This window comes from Electrona antarctica (assembly GCF_951216825.1).
Source record: "Electrona antarctica genome assembly, chromosome: 8".
Classification (NCBI taxonomy): Eukaryota; Metazoa; Chordata; class Actinopteri; order Myctophiformes; family Myctophidae; genus Electrona; species Electrona antarctica.
The window spans coordinates 4,841,317-4,859,034 of record NC_136789.1 but is presented as its reverse complement, the minus strand read 5'-3'; the positions used below and the strand labels follow the sequence as shown (position 1 = coordinate 4,859,034).

At 42.6% G+C, this 17,718-nt stretch overlaps 1 protein-coding gene across 1 annotated transcript in view; it reads right to left on the bottom strand.

Moving 5' to 3' along the window:
• lhfpl7 (LHFPL tetraspan subfamily member 7) overlaps window positions 1-17,718 on the bottom strand; it is a 119,572-nt gene that overhangs the window by 73,788 nt on the left and 28,066 nt on the right. Inside the window, exon 2 of the mRNA XM_079507515.1 lies at window positions 15,430-15,568. Coding sequence (XP_079363641.1) covers window positions 15,430-15,568 — 139 coding nt within the window. The remainder of the gene's footprint in view (window positions 1-15,429; window positions 15,569-17,718) is intronic.

Sequence of the window (17,718 nt, the reverse complement as noted above, 5' to 3'; positions counted from 1 at the left end):
CTCTTGTAGGCTGTCACAAGCAGAATTCTGAAAGCTTAACAAAAAAAGAAGGGGGGGTGGGTCTATCGCTGCGACTGACAGAACTGATAGAACGAGGAATCATAAGGAACACGGTTGAGCAGATCACCACGCATCGGCCTGACTGTAACCAATCAATGTGTGTACTGTACATTACAGGGCAAAATGGATCACTCACTGATCCTCTTACCGTATTTTAAAACCTCGTCATTTCCCACAATTCAGGCAGCAGAAGTGAGCATTAGCCGTCACACAGACACACACATGCATCCATTCCTAGTCATAATAGTCATTTGTTGCTCAAACTGTTGTTACCATAGCAACACATCACCTCCAGCTCGCAAACACTCAATTGTTTTTCATTTGGCGCCAAAGGGGTCAGCCGCCTATAACAGCATTTGTTTGTATGTCTCGAACACGCGTTTGTTGGAGGAATCGAAAGAGGTGATTAGAAGAACTTACTACCTTAAGATAGTATAAGCTTAAGCTGGCCAAATCACGACACTGTCCCTATGAATTGTAAGCAGATTGTTCCTGCTACAGCACCCAATGCGGCACCAAAGACGGCAAGTAGCCCTTGAGTGCAGGAACTGCCTTTCACATCATCATCTCTGGCAGTGACTTGCAAAAGGAAAAAGCTGCAGCTGAGAGGCCTTCAGAGATGGAGGACTCATGCAATATGCATGGGTACTATACTTCCATGCGAGGAGGAGAGAGGAGGAGGCAAGTAAGATAGAAAAGGAATAAGAACCACCAGCACGTGTACTTTTTTTTTTACCACCATTTACAATTTTTCTCAAGTTGACAAAAGTGAATAGACAAGTAAAATGGAACAACATTAGAGAGTGATTTTTTTGCTCTCTTTTTTTCAATACAACTCAATATTGTTGGAAGATGCGGAAGAGTCAGAAATGAATACTGGAATTGCATGGATACTGGGGGGAAAAAAACGGATAAATATCTGGGACACATTGATATTCTTGCTTCTCTCACACTTTCATGTGGAAAAAACATCAAAGTATAGACAAGCTTTCAAAGAGGAACATGAAATATAGATTTAAAAAGAATACATAATAAGCAGATGTAGTATAATCTGAGAAGTTCATGTTAACAGAGAGCATAATTATGAGAGGGCTCACGAGCATGTTCCAAGAAGATGAATTACACAGCATGAGTGCTCGTTCTTAATTACCGTCTCACTTTAAATGGTTGGAAGACCAAATTAGTAGTGTACTGTAGTGAGCAAAGTAGAGAATAGCAGTATTAAACTCCTTTAAAAGATTTAGTTCATCCTTTTAAGATCTTAACCCACTGAGCATTTTTGTAGTCTAATAGACGTCTAAATGGCAAAAAAAATGTCTAAAAACGGGGCTTAGATTAGACGTTGAAACAACGTCGTTTCAACGTCTATATATAGACGGTCTACATTTAGACCTTGATTAGCCAGGCTAATATTGTTACCTCAACATATAGAAGCAGACTGAGAATAGCTGCTTGTGTTCACACTCCTGTAGACAAGTCATAGACTATGACGCACACGAAGTGCACAGAACAGCCGTCTATTAAAGCCTCTACCCTGCCTTTGCTCTGACGTCACTCACTTCCCCTCAGGGCTTTCAACCGAGCTTCTACTGTTTCCGTCCTGCAGTTTCCGTTTCCGGTTGCAGCGGCTTAAATTTTTGAAAGCGGCCATTAGACTTGCTCCCTCCGTCTTAAACATCTAGGCTACTTCTCTTCAGAAGCGTTAATATTGCAACCTCGACACAGCATAACATCAGAAATGATCCCAGAATGTCTGCGTTCTGTTCACTCACGCTAACGCAGCCCACGCTGCGCGCAAACAGCCTTTTAATACGGCCCAGAACCAGGAACACAACAAACAGCCTTTTAATACGGCCCAGAACCAGGAACACAACAAACAGCCTTTTAATACGACCCAGAACCAGGAACACAACAAACAGCCTTTTAATACGGCCCAGAACCAGGAACACAACAAACAGCCTTTTAATACGGCCCAGAACCAGGAACACAACAAACAGCCTTTTAATACGGCCCAGAACCAGGAACACAACAGGAACTCCACTCCTGTCTTTACTTCTTCCGATCGCTGTACAGGTCGATCACGTGACACTCATAGTTCCTAAAATCCCCACAATTCAATGTGTTTGAAAATCCAGCAAGTAAAGCTTGTACTTTGAATCGTCCTCTGCACATTTATCTGAAGTATAGCACTGCTATTACACAGAAACATTCTGTTGTTTAGAGTAGACCAGTGGTTCCCAAACCTTTTACCTCGAGACCCAACAGAGAAATTGACTAAAACTAGTGAAAATAGCTTGTGAGATTGTAGATCTGCTATTTTCACTACTTCTTAAAAAAGCAGTCCGGGTACCGAATACCAACAAAGTCTCCCTTTTACCAACTCGCACCGGGCGTACAGCCAGCGGAACTGGTATTCCTAAAGTAACCTAAGTAAATGATGCTTAAAAAGTTAAACCTACCCTTATTTCTTACCTTAACATCAGTAAAATGGTGCCAAAACCTAACCCTATTCCTAAAGTTAACCTCAGTGAAACTATGCCTAACCCTAAACATATTTATAACCTTATTCTCAGTAAAACTAAATAAATAATACAAGAACCGCCGCACCGAGCGGTTGGCGTGAGGTCGGCGGAATCAAATGAGGGCGAGATGGATTATGGGTTACCCTGGTACCTAGGCTGCAATGCAGCCTAATACAGATGGATTATGGGTGACGGTACCTGTTACCCTGGTACCTAGGCTGCAATGCAGCCTAATACAGCGTGTGGCAGGTTTGAATCCCGATCCCGACGACCTTTGCTGCATGTTACTCCCTGTCTCTCTCTCTCCCCATTTACTGTCAATCTACTGTATAGTAGCCTATCAATAAAGGCAAAAAAGCCAAAAAATCTTAGATTCTTTAGTTCTTTTGAAACATGTTTGATTTTATGTATAGGCCTACATTTATTTTTTTGAATGAATGTTTGATTGATTTTTTTTTGTAATCTCTCTAATAAAAATATAAAGGGGATATTTATTCGCGACCCATGAATGGATTCCGACCCAGTGTTTGGGAAACAGTGGTTTAGACCAATGCCGTTACCTGGAATCCTAGTTTCTTTGAAGTACTAAATCCTTTTCTTTGCACTCGACTTAGGTGTCTATTTACCCTGTCATTTGTTGACTAGGGTTCATTGCATATACTCTTATCTCAAACTTGTAGTTGCTCTGGATAAAGAGCGTCTGCTAAATGCTTAAACTGCAAATATTTTTGTATTATTCCTCCTGAATAAACTATGTTTATTCAAAAGAAGCCTCTTCGGGCTCTTTCAAACATGCAAACCCAAACCAGATAAACTGGATCCAATTGACACATAACAGATACATAGTAAACTCTCCAATTTTACTCACTGAGTCACTTTGTGTAGCAGCTTGGGAAGCAGCAATGGTGATAATGTGACCAGTGACCAAACACATTAATGTCGGCAAGAGAGCAAAACAGTTTCTCATACAAAAGGTAACATGCTTCTCATTAACACACAAACATTATACGCATTTCAATTTTCAGAGTTCTAACTCAGCGATGCTGTGGCATGTTGTGAGCTTGTAGATCTGCTCTTTTCGGTGCACGACATGGTGCGCAACCAAGTGTAAATTACCCTTTATGTCAGCATCACACTGCAGCTAAACTAGGTCACATTCTGTCAGCCTCAGCGCACGCAGGCACACACGCACACGCGCACGCGCACGCACACGCACACGCACACGCACACGCACACGCACACGCACACGCACACACACACACACACACACACACACACACACACACACACACACACACACACACACACACACTCTGTTGACCAGCTGCAGTAGCAAGCCCCACCAATCACATTTGCAAGCACATCGCTCCGAAACTTCACCACATCTGTGAAAATATGTGCAGAACACGCTCTAGACTCCATGTATGTACTTGTCGATCACTATAAATTGTTTGAAAGCCTGCAGCCAGTCGATTCATGATGAAATAGAATGAAATATCAGCCACAGAAAACATGTTTCTGGATGAGAATGCAGAGTGAGGATGTTGTGTGTGTGTGTGTGTGTGTGTGTGTGTGTGTGTGTGTGTGTGTGTGTGTGTGTGTGTGTGTGTGTGTGTGTGTGTGTGTGTGTGTGTGTGTTGTGTGTGTGAGTGCGTGTGTGCGTGCGTGCGTGCATTCGAGAGAGAGAGAGAGTGTGTAGTTGTGTAGTGACTTGGGACTACGGATAGAAATGAGCTTCTAGCTAAATCTGTCATGTTTACATGACATCATGTTCAATTGATTTGTTTCTTGTACATGTATTGAATGTTCATTAACGTGCACTGTCCTGTAGTGTGTGTGTGTGTGTGTGTGTGTGTGTGTGTGTGTGTGTGTGTGTGTGTGTGTGTGTGTGTGTGTGTGTGTGTGTGTGTGTGTGTGTGTGTGTGTGTGTGTGTGCGTATGTGTGTGTGTGTGTGTGTGTGTGTTCCATTCCTTTCCAGCATCTTAAGGATGCTATTATACAGCTTGGTTACAAATGTAAACTACTTGTGTTCATATTTGGAAGTATCGGTAATGTCCATAAATCAGTTTTGAGAGGCCTGCAGATTGTAGGAATGCCCAAGCCGAGAGCTAAGGCATTGGCAAAACTCTGTTCAGTGTCTGCGATAATTGCCAGTCGCCAAATATGGAGGAGGCGATGCTTTACACTGTTAGTTCTGCCAACGACCACAGGGATCAGACAATATTTATACTAGCTGCTTCAAGGACAAGCCAAACCACAGGTAACAAAAACAATAGCTATTCTGGCTCCTACAAGGTTCCAAATATCACGTCATATCATAATGTATTTTATTAGTACTATAAGTAAAATATAAAGGTTAGATACAAACAACCATAAACAACAAACGGCATTGTTGAATTCTTCTGACAGGACTAATAGCCTTAGAACTCACAATATAGCTGTGTAAATGCAACATTATCACGACAATGTGTCTGGTATTCTTTTGACCTTGTGCAGTGTGTTCATATCTTGTTGCTGTGAGAGCATCACAACCGTGCAAGGTGCAGTCACAAAACTTTACAGGTGTGTAGATCATAATGAAGGCTGAGTACAAATACCATGTGGGATATATAAATGGGGGATAGGAAAAAGGGAAGGAGACATTTGCTGCCATAACCGTAGTAAGGGGAAATTTTGTTTTTCGTTCACTAAAGAGCTGGAGAGGCAGGTTACTGTTACTAAAGAATATAGAGATATTTAAACATTAAATATTAAAAAAACACTTTATTAATAAAATAATAAATAAAGGAAAAGGCACATTAAACCTCCATAAACTCATATATGTCCCTACTACTCCTTAACCAAATACAGCACTCTGCACCATGAGAATGGCCAGAAAGAAACCACTCCAACTACAGCTTTCCAAAAACAAAATTTGTGCGACACCAGTGTGCGATGAAGAATCACGCTTTACAGTTTATTTATCATCGTGCTCATACTATAAACATCACCAAATGCATCACATATCTGAAGCAGATCATCAAAGACTGAAAACACTGTCCTGGGAGACTTCAATGACACAAAAATCTAATATAGTCCAAGTTACGAAAAAACATGGCTTTGATCAGTGCATCAAAGAAGCAGTTACAGACAATGTAACTGTCATTGATCAGCTGTACATCTACTGTATTACAATAGACAGTGTCCTGGAATCCTCACAGATGTTGCCAACACCTATACTGTACTTGTACTGTTCCAACAATGAACTCACAGTATAATGAGTCATCACTACTGTGAGATCTAGTAGATATATGAGATCAAGGATACCTGACCAGTTTTCAATTGTTGTTGGACATTCAATATGGTCTTGGCAAACAACTGATCATTTATCTCTTGCCAATAATGACACATTATGCACATATGCAGTCATGCATTCTTTGTACTAGACCTGTACGTGCCCGTTGGCTACCGGCCTACTTGAGAACGATGCAACTTGGGAACCTAATAATACCCGTTGTCAACTTGTCATAACACCCGTTTTAACTGTCTGTCTGTATCTGCCTGTGTGTGAAGAGGGCAAACTGACTCACTGAAAAGTGGACTGGTTAAGAAGGCTAATGAATTGTCAGGTGTGGGGTTGCCATGGCAATCAATTGGCTGAGGCAGAGGCTGGAAATTGCACAGGTGAGGGGATTTAGGCTGATCAGGCCCACTGGCAGAGCCTGACCAGAGCCTTTTGTGGTGGTTCTGGAGAACCGTGGGTCCGACCGACTCGAGGTACTCCCTGCGGGGGTGTGGAACGCGTGTGTCAGATATGAAGTCGGTGGGGCAAGCGGTTCTCGAGTTACGTGCATTACAACCGTATACACACACACACACACACACACACACACACACACACACACACACACACACACACACACACACACACACAGAGAGACGTGGCACATTTATAGTAGGATGAATGAGAAAATATTTCAGCAAAATCAATACTAACATACTGTAGGTTAACATTCATTTTGACCATGCAAGGATGGTTAAACGACCTCGTCACCACATTTTGACCATGTCAGGAACCACTTCACCCATTTTCATATAATTGGTCCTCACTAATGGTCATTCAAATATCTGTCTGTGTCTCAGAGGAGAGCTGCCAAGAATGTCACTGCCTGCAATGTTGCCACAGCTGTACTGTACAGTAGCCGGTGCATGTGACAATAAAGTTCCCTTTCTATAAAACATTTACAAATAAGCTATAGCCATATAGTGCACACAATTATCTGTGTTATGGCGATAAAACTTTGTGTAGTTTAATCTATCCATCTTTGCACTCCAGACAAGAGGAAAAACACTGCAATGTAAAAATTCTGTATTCTATATACAGCAGCTGTGATGATTGACAGCTGGCACAGGTACCATGCCCTGAAAGTGGCAGCAGCACAGGGAAAAAACCATAGCAGGTGTTTTTTGATCAAAGTAGAGGTTCCTATTTTCACCGGCATGCTCAGGAGGACATCTGCATATAGCTGCTATGCCCGAGGGAGTGCTGACACAGCAGCCTGGGCTTCCTCGGCATCAGCACAACATAACTACAGTATAGCTACAACTATGTGTGTGTGTGTGTGTGTGTGTGTGTGTGTGTGTGTGTGTGTGAGTGCGTGCGTGTTCCCTCGCTGAGTGTACCACCACCAGAGTTGGGGTATAAAAAGTAAAGTAAAAAAAGAAGAAAAACCCTGAAGTGCTTTATTCTGATTGGTATGTATGTGAATGTCAAGGCACGGTTCTATATATTTTTTGCTGCTAGGGAAACTTTAAATAAAAAATTGTTTTAAAGTAGGAGGAACATTTTGGGCCAAATGATGGAGTTTACTGGGTAAGCGATAACAATAATAGAGATAGTAGATAGATAGATAATGAGATAGTAGAATTGTCTCCACCAGGCCGAAGGCATGGGGAGAGAGTATGTTTTGCACTCTGTCCGTCCGTCCGTGTGTCCGTCCGTCCGTCCGTGTGTCCGTCCGTCTGTGAACAGCTAATCTCCGGCACCGTTAACCCGGTCGATGCCAAATTTTGCACACACACTCCCTGGATGCCAATGATGAACCTCTGCCCCAAAATTTCCAGAACGGCCTGTTATAGCGCCACCAGGAGGCCGCTTTGTTTTTGGACAGTACACCTACAGATTTTGCCCAAACATCACGCAAATTGGTACACAGTCTCTCTAGAGCCATTCAACGAAACGGTTCTTTCAGATTTCTCAGACTCCATCCTGATTGGCTAAGATTGTGTGCTCAGTGCTCAGTTTCAAACAAAATGCTGCAAATGATGAACACATCGTGTGATTTCCGTGAAATTGTGCACGCACATTCCCACTAGGCCGAGGAAGAAATGCCACGTGAACATTTTCAACTCAGCCTCATGGTGGCGCTATAACCGAAAAGTGTTTTTACCTCCAACTGCACAGATTTGTGATAACTTTGTATGCCAACTCCATAGAGGCCAAGGAAAAACCTTTGCCTGGAATTTTTCACATCTGCTCTTTATAGCGCCACCAGGAGGCCGACATATGTAAAACACATTTGCTAATATTACTCCTTCAGATGTTATCCAAATTTCACACAAATCGGTTCACATGCTCTCCATAGTCATGTGATCAAGACGGGTTTGTTTGATTTCTCATAATCCACCTTCATTGCCTACGATTGGCTTCTAAACTTTTCAGGAGTAGCCTGCTTTGTACCCGTTTTGTACAAATCGCCACAACTACTCAACGCAGCGTCCGATTGCGGTGAAACTGTGCATGCATATTCCCACTAGGCTGAGGAAGAAATGCCACTTGACAGTTTTCAAATCAGCCTCATGGTGGCGCTACAACAGGCCAAGCCGTGTCTCACAAACACACACACACACACACACACACACACACACAAAACATGATTATATTACTCCTAAACATTTTGCCAAACATCACACACACTCCTATCCTCCTGGTGGAGACCTGTGCCCAGAAGGGCACAGTGCATACGTATGTATGCTGGTGGACCTCTAAGTACAGAACACCAGGAATTGTTTAGCACTTGAACAGAAAGACAGTTTCTGGAATGTTACACAAAGAACCAATTTACAGTTATCCTGTTTATTTATGCTAAAGGTCCATAGGCACTATCTCTGAGCTGCTTTACCAGCTCCAATAATGAAGAGAGAAAAAAGAAACATTCGATATAGCAAATCACATTCCGTTATCACAATATCATAAAAGGCCTTGAGACAAATCCTCTCCATGAATTAATGTGCCTGCTTATTTCCCTGAAGGAAAAATATGAGATGAATTCTGCATGTGTAAACTGATATGTAAGATAGTATGTCTTCGGCCCTGAACAGATAAGGAAACAATGCTTCTTGAATCTTGAGTGTCTTTCCATTACAAAGCTCCAACAAAGTATTCCGTCCATCAATATACTGTAAATAAATGGTTAACAACACCAGTCCAGTCAAACCTTTGCTTAGCCTTCATACATTCAAATTATGTAAAACTAGAGTAATTAATGTAACATTAATAGAGCAATCCTACAGTATGACAGAAGACTAATACTTTCATTTAAATTAAGCAATGTGCTTTGTGTTCAGACTTCAGAGCTGCCCTCTCCCCAATTCCCACATCTAAGAAAACAGGCCAATAAAATATGCACGTTTGAAGGACAAGAAATTTAAAAAAAATCTTCACCGTCCTAGCATATAAAAACAAGTAGCGCTGCTGCCTTCCCCTTTCAGAGCCTAAAACATTCATAGACCACAGTCACCACACAGCATAGAGCTGTGCTCTGAGCAGTTGCTGTGCTGTATGAGTAAAGTTCAGGTCACAGTCGTGGTTGTGCCCCTCTTCGCACCCATTGGTTGCCGTTTCGTGGTTGGACAAAAATCCTGTCTCTAACCTGACTCCACCAGCTGGTGGCAGCAGTGAGTTCCTCCTCCTGCTCCCATCTGGTCTCTCTCGGGCAGAGACGATGTACTCCGAATAAAATCTGATCGGAGCGATATGCGGCCGTATGCGGCCGCTAGAGGCGGGATCAACGCGAGACTGGTGACGTATATTGTAGCTGTGCCACAGCGCAAATGTAAACACAAGCTAACAAGACTACAACTCTAAATTATTATGGAGATATCAGCTTTTTGTCCCGCTGCTTCCGGTTCATCGTTTCAGCTTGAGAGAGACCAGATCAAGGTAGGAGGAGGGAACTTGTGAACTCAATACTGCTGCAATCTGGCGGAGTCAGGTTATCCTTTCTCTCCATCCACTACCATTGGAATAATGTGTTTTTCAGTTGCTTTGTATTGATATTCTGTGCATTCATTTCTTTTAAACTTGGTGTCAGTAAAAAGGAACATCACATGTGCAGCATGGTGACTGTCTGACTGACCATGTTTGTTGTTAGTTTTTTCCAAAAATTATGTTTTAGCAAATTCAACATAAACAAGCGGATCCAGGGCAAAACAAGGCAGAAAGAGCTTGCTGGTTAGTCAGTCAGGGACCAATCAGAAGGTTGACAAATGGTGAATTCTGGACCTCACTCACTCCTGGGACACGCTGGGCTGAGAATGGAAACAATCTGTCAGTTTTACCTACAAAAGGGTTTTCCCTGATTCAGCTCAGTGCCGAGATCTGTCTGTGTGTAAAGAGTGAGTGAGTGAGTGAGTGAGTGAGTGAGTGAGTGCGTGCGTGCGTGCGTGCGTGCGTGCGTGCGTGCGTGCGTGCGTGCGTGCGTGCGTGCGTGCGTGCGTGCGCGTGTGTGTGTGCGTGTGTCTGTGTGTGTGTGCGTGCGTGTGTCTGTGTGTGTGATGAATGAGAGACAGAGAGAAAAAAAGAGGGAGAGAGACTGAGACAGAGAGGAAGAGAACAGCAGCACACAGACAAGTTTGGCACGCGCACGCACGCACACACACACTCACAGCCTTTGACTGTCAAAGATAGGGAATGTGGAGATCAAATCAGCCATCATTCTCAATGCAAAGAGGCTAGAGGCAAGAGAGTCAGCACTTCATTTATTCCTATCTAACAGTATGGGGTCAACACGCCCTCTGAAACACTCTACTGATAATAAACAAAACCCTTGTGCTTAATAGACTTTTCTCTGGCTTTTATCAGAGCATTTATTTTTAATATCAGTCTCTCGGCATACGCAAACACCAACTCTCTGGCTCACGCTCTCTCGCATTATCCCCCCCGCTTTCTCTCTCACACGCATGCACGTACACACGCACGCACACACACGGCATGCATGGGAAAACAAACATGCATTCCTCTGATCTCTCTTCCTCTGGGCTTTTTGTACCCTGTGCAAAGACTCCCATCCATCTAGACCAGACTTAACCTGGAATGGGAACAAAGGATTGGCTCCTCACTCTGTATTATTATTTAGCATAGTGTGCTGCTATGCTATAGACACAGAGCTCTATTTCAGCAACCCGATCTCACACAAACACGGTGAAATAACAGATTGGCAATTCCGTACATCCACTACTAGAAAACCCCCAAATCTGTTCATATTACACTGAAATCCTCCCCATAGACCGCGACAGATGGGCGCTGTCTCAACTTATCAAGTGAAGTTGAGCAACGAGAACCACCACTGAGTGAGCTAAAGCGAGAGAGTTTCTGTAGCGAATGTTGTTAAGTTCGCTTGAGACGGCGCCCTCCGTCCGAGTTACAACCCGATAATGGGGTGAAAGCCACGCCTCCAAAACAGTAGTAGTGTAAATATGTACGGATTTGGGGGAGAACAGGACTTCATACACATGCAAATACATATACAAAATGACATGCACACAGCAGGCTTTAATAATTTCCTGTGGCACAAATCTGGTTCCTTCTAATCCAAAAAACATCATTGATCCGGTCCTGGAGGCAGACCGAAACGTACGTCGATCAGGCGACACTTTAAACACAAGGCATCCTGTGAAACGTCTAACTCTGTCCATTATGGGCCCGTTTCTTTTTACACTTTATTTATGTTTCTATGTACAACATACAAGAAAAGGACCCTTAAAACCACATGAACCATATTCCCAACATGAAAATGGACAAACATTAGGCAAAAATAGCAGATCTGCTAGAGATTTTGAGTAGGCTAGAGGGAAAAAAGGAGGGGGCCTATATAGTCCCCTGGTGGACTCCGGTCAATGAAGTACATAGATTGTAAGTGGTTAAATGCCACTGCTCTGGACTGAGGTTAATTGCTCAATGCAAGGGTGAAGATGCAGGGTTGCATTGATACGCATGTGAGGAAAATAACCCACAGGGACTCAAGCAGCTACCGCTATTCCACAACACACAGATAGAGAGAGTGGGGAAAAAAATACATTGACTTTTATTTAGTATTAAAGCGATGTTGAACTTTGGTAGAACCTTGTGCTGTATAGCAAATTGAGCATGATACAGTAAATCATACACTATGACCATCATCATGCACATATATGGACATAACGGTTGGATTGTTGGTTCTGGACAACCGCCTATGCGATGGACTTGACTCCTTGTTAGTGTCGGAGTACCTACCTGCTCTGCTGTACTACGTAACCTTATGTACAGATTCATGTGTAGGGCATCTGAGTCAATAAACGACATCATTGCTGTAATAACGGACCCTACACGCAGTTCACTCAGGTTCTCATCGAGACTGTGGAACCACTGGCGCACATGTCTGTATGTCAGAAACTGAACAGTGTGGGATATGTGCATATTATGTACCTTTTTTATTTATTTTTATTTTTTGTATTTACTGTTATATTGTATTGTTTGTGATATGGATCCTCCTGGGTCTGAAATAAAGATTGATATCTATATATCTTGCATGGTAGATATTGGTAACCTATCCAATTTTGTTAGACTAAAGAACTTCTATAAAAGGGTAATAGGCTACACTATAACATGAACAGAGCCATACTGCATCACATTCCCCAAATGACCTACCAACAGATAAAGATGGTTGATTATATTTAAATTGTGGCTATATAATATTCTCACAAAGACCACTGGCAAAATATTGAGTATACAAAATTTAGTGTTGATGAGATGAGATGATGAGATATACTTTATTGTCCCACGAGGGGAAATTTGTCTTGGGCAAAAGTGCAGTAGTACATGACGCTTTTTAAAACAGACAGACAATACACAGTAGACAATACACAATACACAATAGCAGCAATGTACAAGTACAGTATCACAAGAGTATCACAAGAACGGTGCAAAATTGCAATCAGAGGAGGTATATAAATATAAAGTACTAGAGTATTCACAGTTTATAGTATCACAGGTATAAGTGCATTAACTAACTGATGAAGGTCAATAAGTCCCTTCCCCACTAAGAACTATGAACTATGTGGCGGTTGTTTAGTAGGACAATTGAAGTGGGAAGAAAAGAAAGTTTAAAGCGGTTGCTCTTGCAACCGTTGTTGCTCTAACAGGGCAACCACACTATTGTTATTGTAAATGAGCGATACTTTGGCACACTACTTGTCCGACGTAGCACGCACTTGAGCCATATGTCAAATCGACCGGCTTCATCGGGAATCTTGTGCTCGTATTTTGCTAAGAGATATGTTGTACAGTTTAATTTATATTCATTAATTAGTTCTCCATAGACTTATAATGGGAAGATCGAAGACTAATTAAGGCTCCAATTCAAGTATTTTTCCCTTGGAGACCGTAAGCGCCATATTTACAAGACTTGGGGGAGGTTCATACTAATTATGAAAATGAATTGAAAAGGAATTACATCAGTCGGCCTGATGGTGGCGGTATAACAGCCCACTTTGCGTTTTCCCTATAACTCTTGAACCGTAAGTCGTACCGTCAAGGAAAGAATTTCCACCAAATTAGATTTTTTGCTCTTCCACCTACAGATTTTGTCCTAATCTCACACAAATTGGTACAAATGATCTCTGGACCTATCCGATTAAAACACCGCAGGCAGAATTATAATAGGTACGGCCATAATCGTCGTCCAAAGTTACAAAGAATGCCGCAAATCATGAACGGAATGTCCAATCCATCCCAAATTTGAATCACATGCGGGTGGTTTAATGATCAACCCAAAGCCAAAAGCAATTACATTTTCATCCATAGGGGGCGCCACAAAAGCAAAAAATGCAACCGTTTGTTGCAGAAAAATGATTTTTGGGGGGATAAATCCCCTCCGAATTACTTACACATGACCACAGGGGTGACTTGACATTGTAATTGGTTAGCATTAGTGGGATGGGCCTATATAAGCGATTGCCGCAACCACACTTTTCTAGTTTATATTGTTATACAGTAGAGAATTTCTATGGCTATGTTCGGTGCGCGACACTAGAGCGCAAGACTTTTATAGAGGAGTTCAAACGGTGCAAGAGAGATGAGCCAACAATGTGTCAGCACTGGCAGTGTTTGTTCTCTCCAAGCAAGGTTGTCTCTGTCCAAGACTTCCCCTAAGGCAAAGATACAATTGGCTTTTGATGATAAAAACCAACACAAATAAAACCTAAGAAGCATCGGCAGGATAAGCTGTGACATGGTTATACTTCTCCTTTTAACCCAAGACCTCTACTATAAGATAAAAGAGACTTTCATTCAATTTATATTTATCTCTTATTCTCCTTTGTTCATTTGTTGAAACAGTTTCCTATAAAACAGGTAAAGGGAAATATAGATATCTAGTGCACATCTCGTTCCAGAAAATAGCTGATCTACAAGTTCACATTGCGTCACGATGTGTCTCTCTATTCGCGCTGAATGTTCACCTCTTATGCCCAGAAGAGGGACACTATAGGGTTCATGTGGTTAATGCCTGGTTGTCTTCATTTATGTCCCATAAAGTTATTGAAATTAAGCACAATATTACATATTAAGTACATACCGGTACTACTTTTTCCCAGGTAAAAAAGAAAAGAAAGTGAATGTGACGCAGTCTGTGTGAAGGGCAGAGCATACACAGTGCCCTTCAAGGGTCAAACAAAACTGTAAATGTTAGGGTCACTTTTAACCACTTAAACCAAACAGACTTTTTCCATCTACGCCAAATCTCGTCACCAAAAACAGCCAAGCTACAAACTCAAAGTCCATCGCAACGAGACCCATTTTAAGCTAGATTGACGATTATTTGCAAATACCCCCCCCCCCCCCAGAAAAGCCATGCTGGGTTAATATTCACTATTCACCCCACTAAAGCATCCATAAAAGTATGGGTTTGTACATTGCAAATAAAACGGGTCCACAGCACAGGGGAACTGGGTAAAAAAAGGCGGCATACCTTTTCAACATGTGATTCGGTGTATTATGGGGTTGTTAACACACGGTTGGAAGCACTGTGGTGCGACCATGTTTTGTTTATGGGCCTACTTGAATGAAAGCAGCGGCCTGATAAGTCACATGTAGCCCTGAACCAATGACCTGTGTTAAGGGGCTGTAATTGTCTTTTTACAGCAAGCTCTAAATCTATTGCACCCCACACCCCCACCACTACTGCACAACCTCCCGTTGCCATAGCAGCAGCTGTCCTCAGGGTTTTTGACTGATGGGTAACTAAAGTCAGCTCCTCTATCCAGCTCTGATGACTGGCATCGTTATCAGCATGTGTTGAAGACAGGAAGCATGGGGGAGTTGGAGGGCAATACAAATCTTTAAACTGTCAATTGTTTAACCAGTATATAATTATGATTAGCCATATAAAATTTGTCCTACAGAGAGAGACAGAGAGAGAGACAGACAGAGAGAGAGAGACTGTGTGTGTGTGTGTGTGTGTGTGTGTGTGTGTGTGTGTGTGTGTGTGTGTGTGTGTGTGTGTGTGTGTGTGTGTGTGTGTGTGTGTGTGTGTGTGTGCCTGCACTAACCTGCAGCCATCTGCATGTAGCCAGCCAAGGTGCAGAACCTCCTTTCACATCCTCCACTGGGCAGGAACATGGTGATGATGGCCAACAGGGAACTGACTGCTAGCAGAGCACATCCTCCTGAGCACAGCACTGCACTGGTCTGGAACACACAAAATAAATGTCTCACTTTTTTCATGTAGCTCTAATGTCCAAACAACAATTTCCTCTGATAACACAAAAAAGGTTTCCGTTGTGATCCTATGTATTCAATTCATGAACAAAGCATGGAATATGAACACATTAATACACATCATCAAACTGTGTCCCTTTTCAATGGGAACTAGAAAGGAGCTCCTCGGAGAACAGGTCAGGCAGGTTATTGTGGGCCAACAATGTTTGGAATTCGCCAATCAGGAAGGAATAAGAAAAATCTGACAGATCCGTCTTGATCACATGACCATAGAGATAATGTGTACCTTTTGCGTGATGTTTGAACAAAATCTGTAAGAGTAATTTGCTCAGAATAAATATTGGCCTCATGGAGGCATTATATAAAGACTGATGTGAAAAATGCAGGGCAGAGGTTTATCCTTATCCTTTAGCCTCTAGGGAGTGGGCAAACTGGGCTTGCAGTGTTTCATGCCAATCGGTCCAGCTATAGGTAAAAACACAACAGTCTTGTCAAAACATGTGCACTTAAGCCCCTCCAACTGATCCAAAATGCCGCAGCTCGCTTGGTCTTCAACCAGCCAAAATTCTCACACGTCTCCCCCCTTCTCCGCTCCCTCCATTGGTCGCTGCCCGCACAGAATACAAAACTCTGATGCTGGCATTCAAATTAAGCAACCAAAGGCATGGCTCCCCCATATCTTACAAGTATGATCATACCCTACAAACCCTCCCGCGCACTCAGATCAGCCAACGCAGGGAAGCTGGAAGTACCTTCACTAAAAACGCTGGGACAACGCTCCACACGTCCAAAACTCTTCTCCCTTCTGGCTCCAAAACTATGGAATGCACTTCCCATCACAATCAGAACTGCAGCCTCACTCCCAATCTTCCGCCGTAGCCTGAAAACCCACCTTTTCAGACTCCACCATGGCCCCTTAGATAGCACTTTATGTGCTTAATGTAAATCGCTCTGGATTAAGAGCGTCTGCTAAATGCCTAAATTGTAAATTGTGTGTGTGTGTGTGTGTGTGTGTGTGTGTGTGTGTGTGTGTGTGTGTGTGTGTGTGTTTTAGATGATTTCCCAGAACATGTCCAGCTGCCTGTTGTCTGATCTGGCCCCATTGTTAGCCCCTCACACTAGTTCTCAAACCTTAACACACACACACACACACACACACACACACACACACACACACACACACACACACACACACACACACACACACACACACACACACACACACACACACACACACACACACACACACACACACACACACACACACACACACACACACACACACACACACACACACACACACACACACACACACACACACACACACACTCTGCAGTACGAGTCCCACATGTGATTAGCATGCGTGTGGCAGTGATCAGAGAGAAATGTCTAACACGCATGAGGGAATCACAGACCTAATACAAGTGTCATTATGCATGTCCCTGATGTGACTGACGCGGATGGAGGGAGGTAGAAAGAAAAATGTCCATGCCTGAGTGAAGATTTAATTAGCTTGTTCTGGGAGTTGAGGTAAAGTGAAGCAGCACATTTTTGAAGGGGCTACGATGAAGGTGGCATTAACGTTTTTAAAACTCGTCCTCAAATTTATCTAGGGGAAGCACACTCGCATCTTTTCAGCAAAGACTGCAGACATGCAATTATACACATCCTCACCTTTGGTCACACAGGAGTTGGGGGAGGAGGGGGTTGAGAGTCTTGTGGAAACTCCTTGAAGTGGCATTGACTTGTAATTTTAATTATTGCAGTTCCTTTCACAATGGATCACTGATAAGGTGCTTCAATTAAAAGTTTCCGAAAAATACTGATGGAATATGTTCCACTTGAATACTTTATATAAATGCACTCAAAAACCGATTTATATTGTGGAATGAGACTTTGTCTGTCTCCATAGGGAACCACTGCTGGTCATAAACTTATTGGATTATGTCACGTGACAACAACAAAGAAATATCCATGAATAAAGTCTCCATGGGGTAATAGTTTTTTTAAAACTACTCTGTACTACTGTACTACTCGTACTTGTACTACTCGTACTTGTACTGTACTGTACTGTACTGTACTGTACTGTACTGTACTGTACTGTACTGTACTGTACTGTA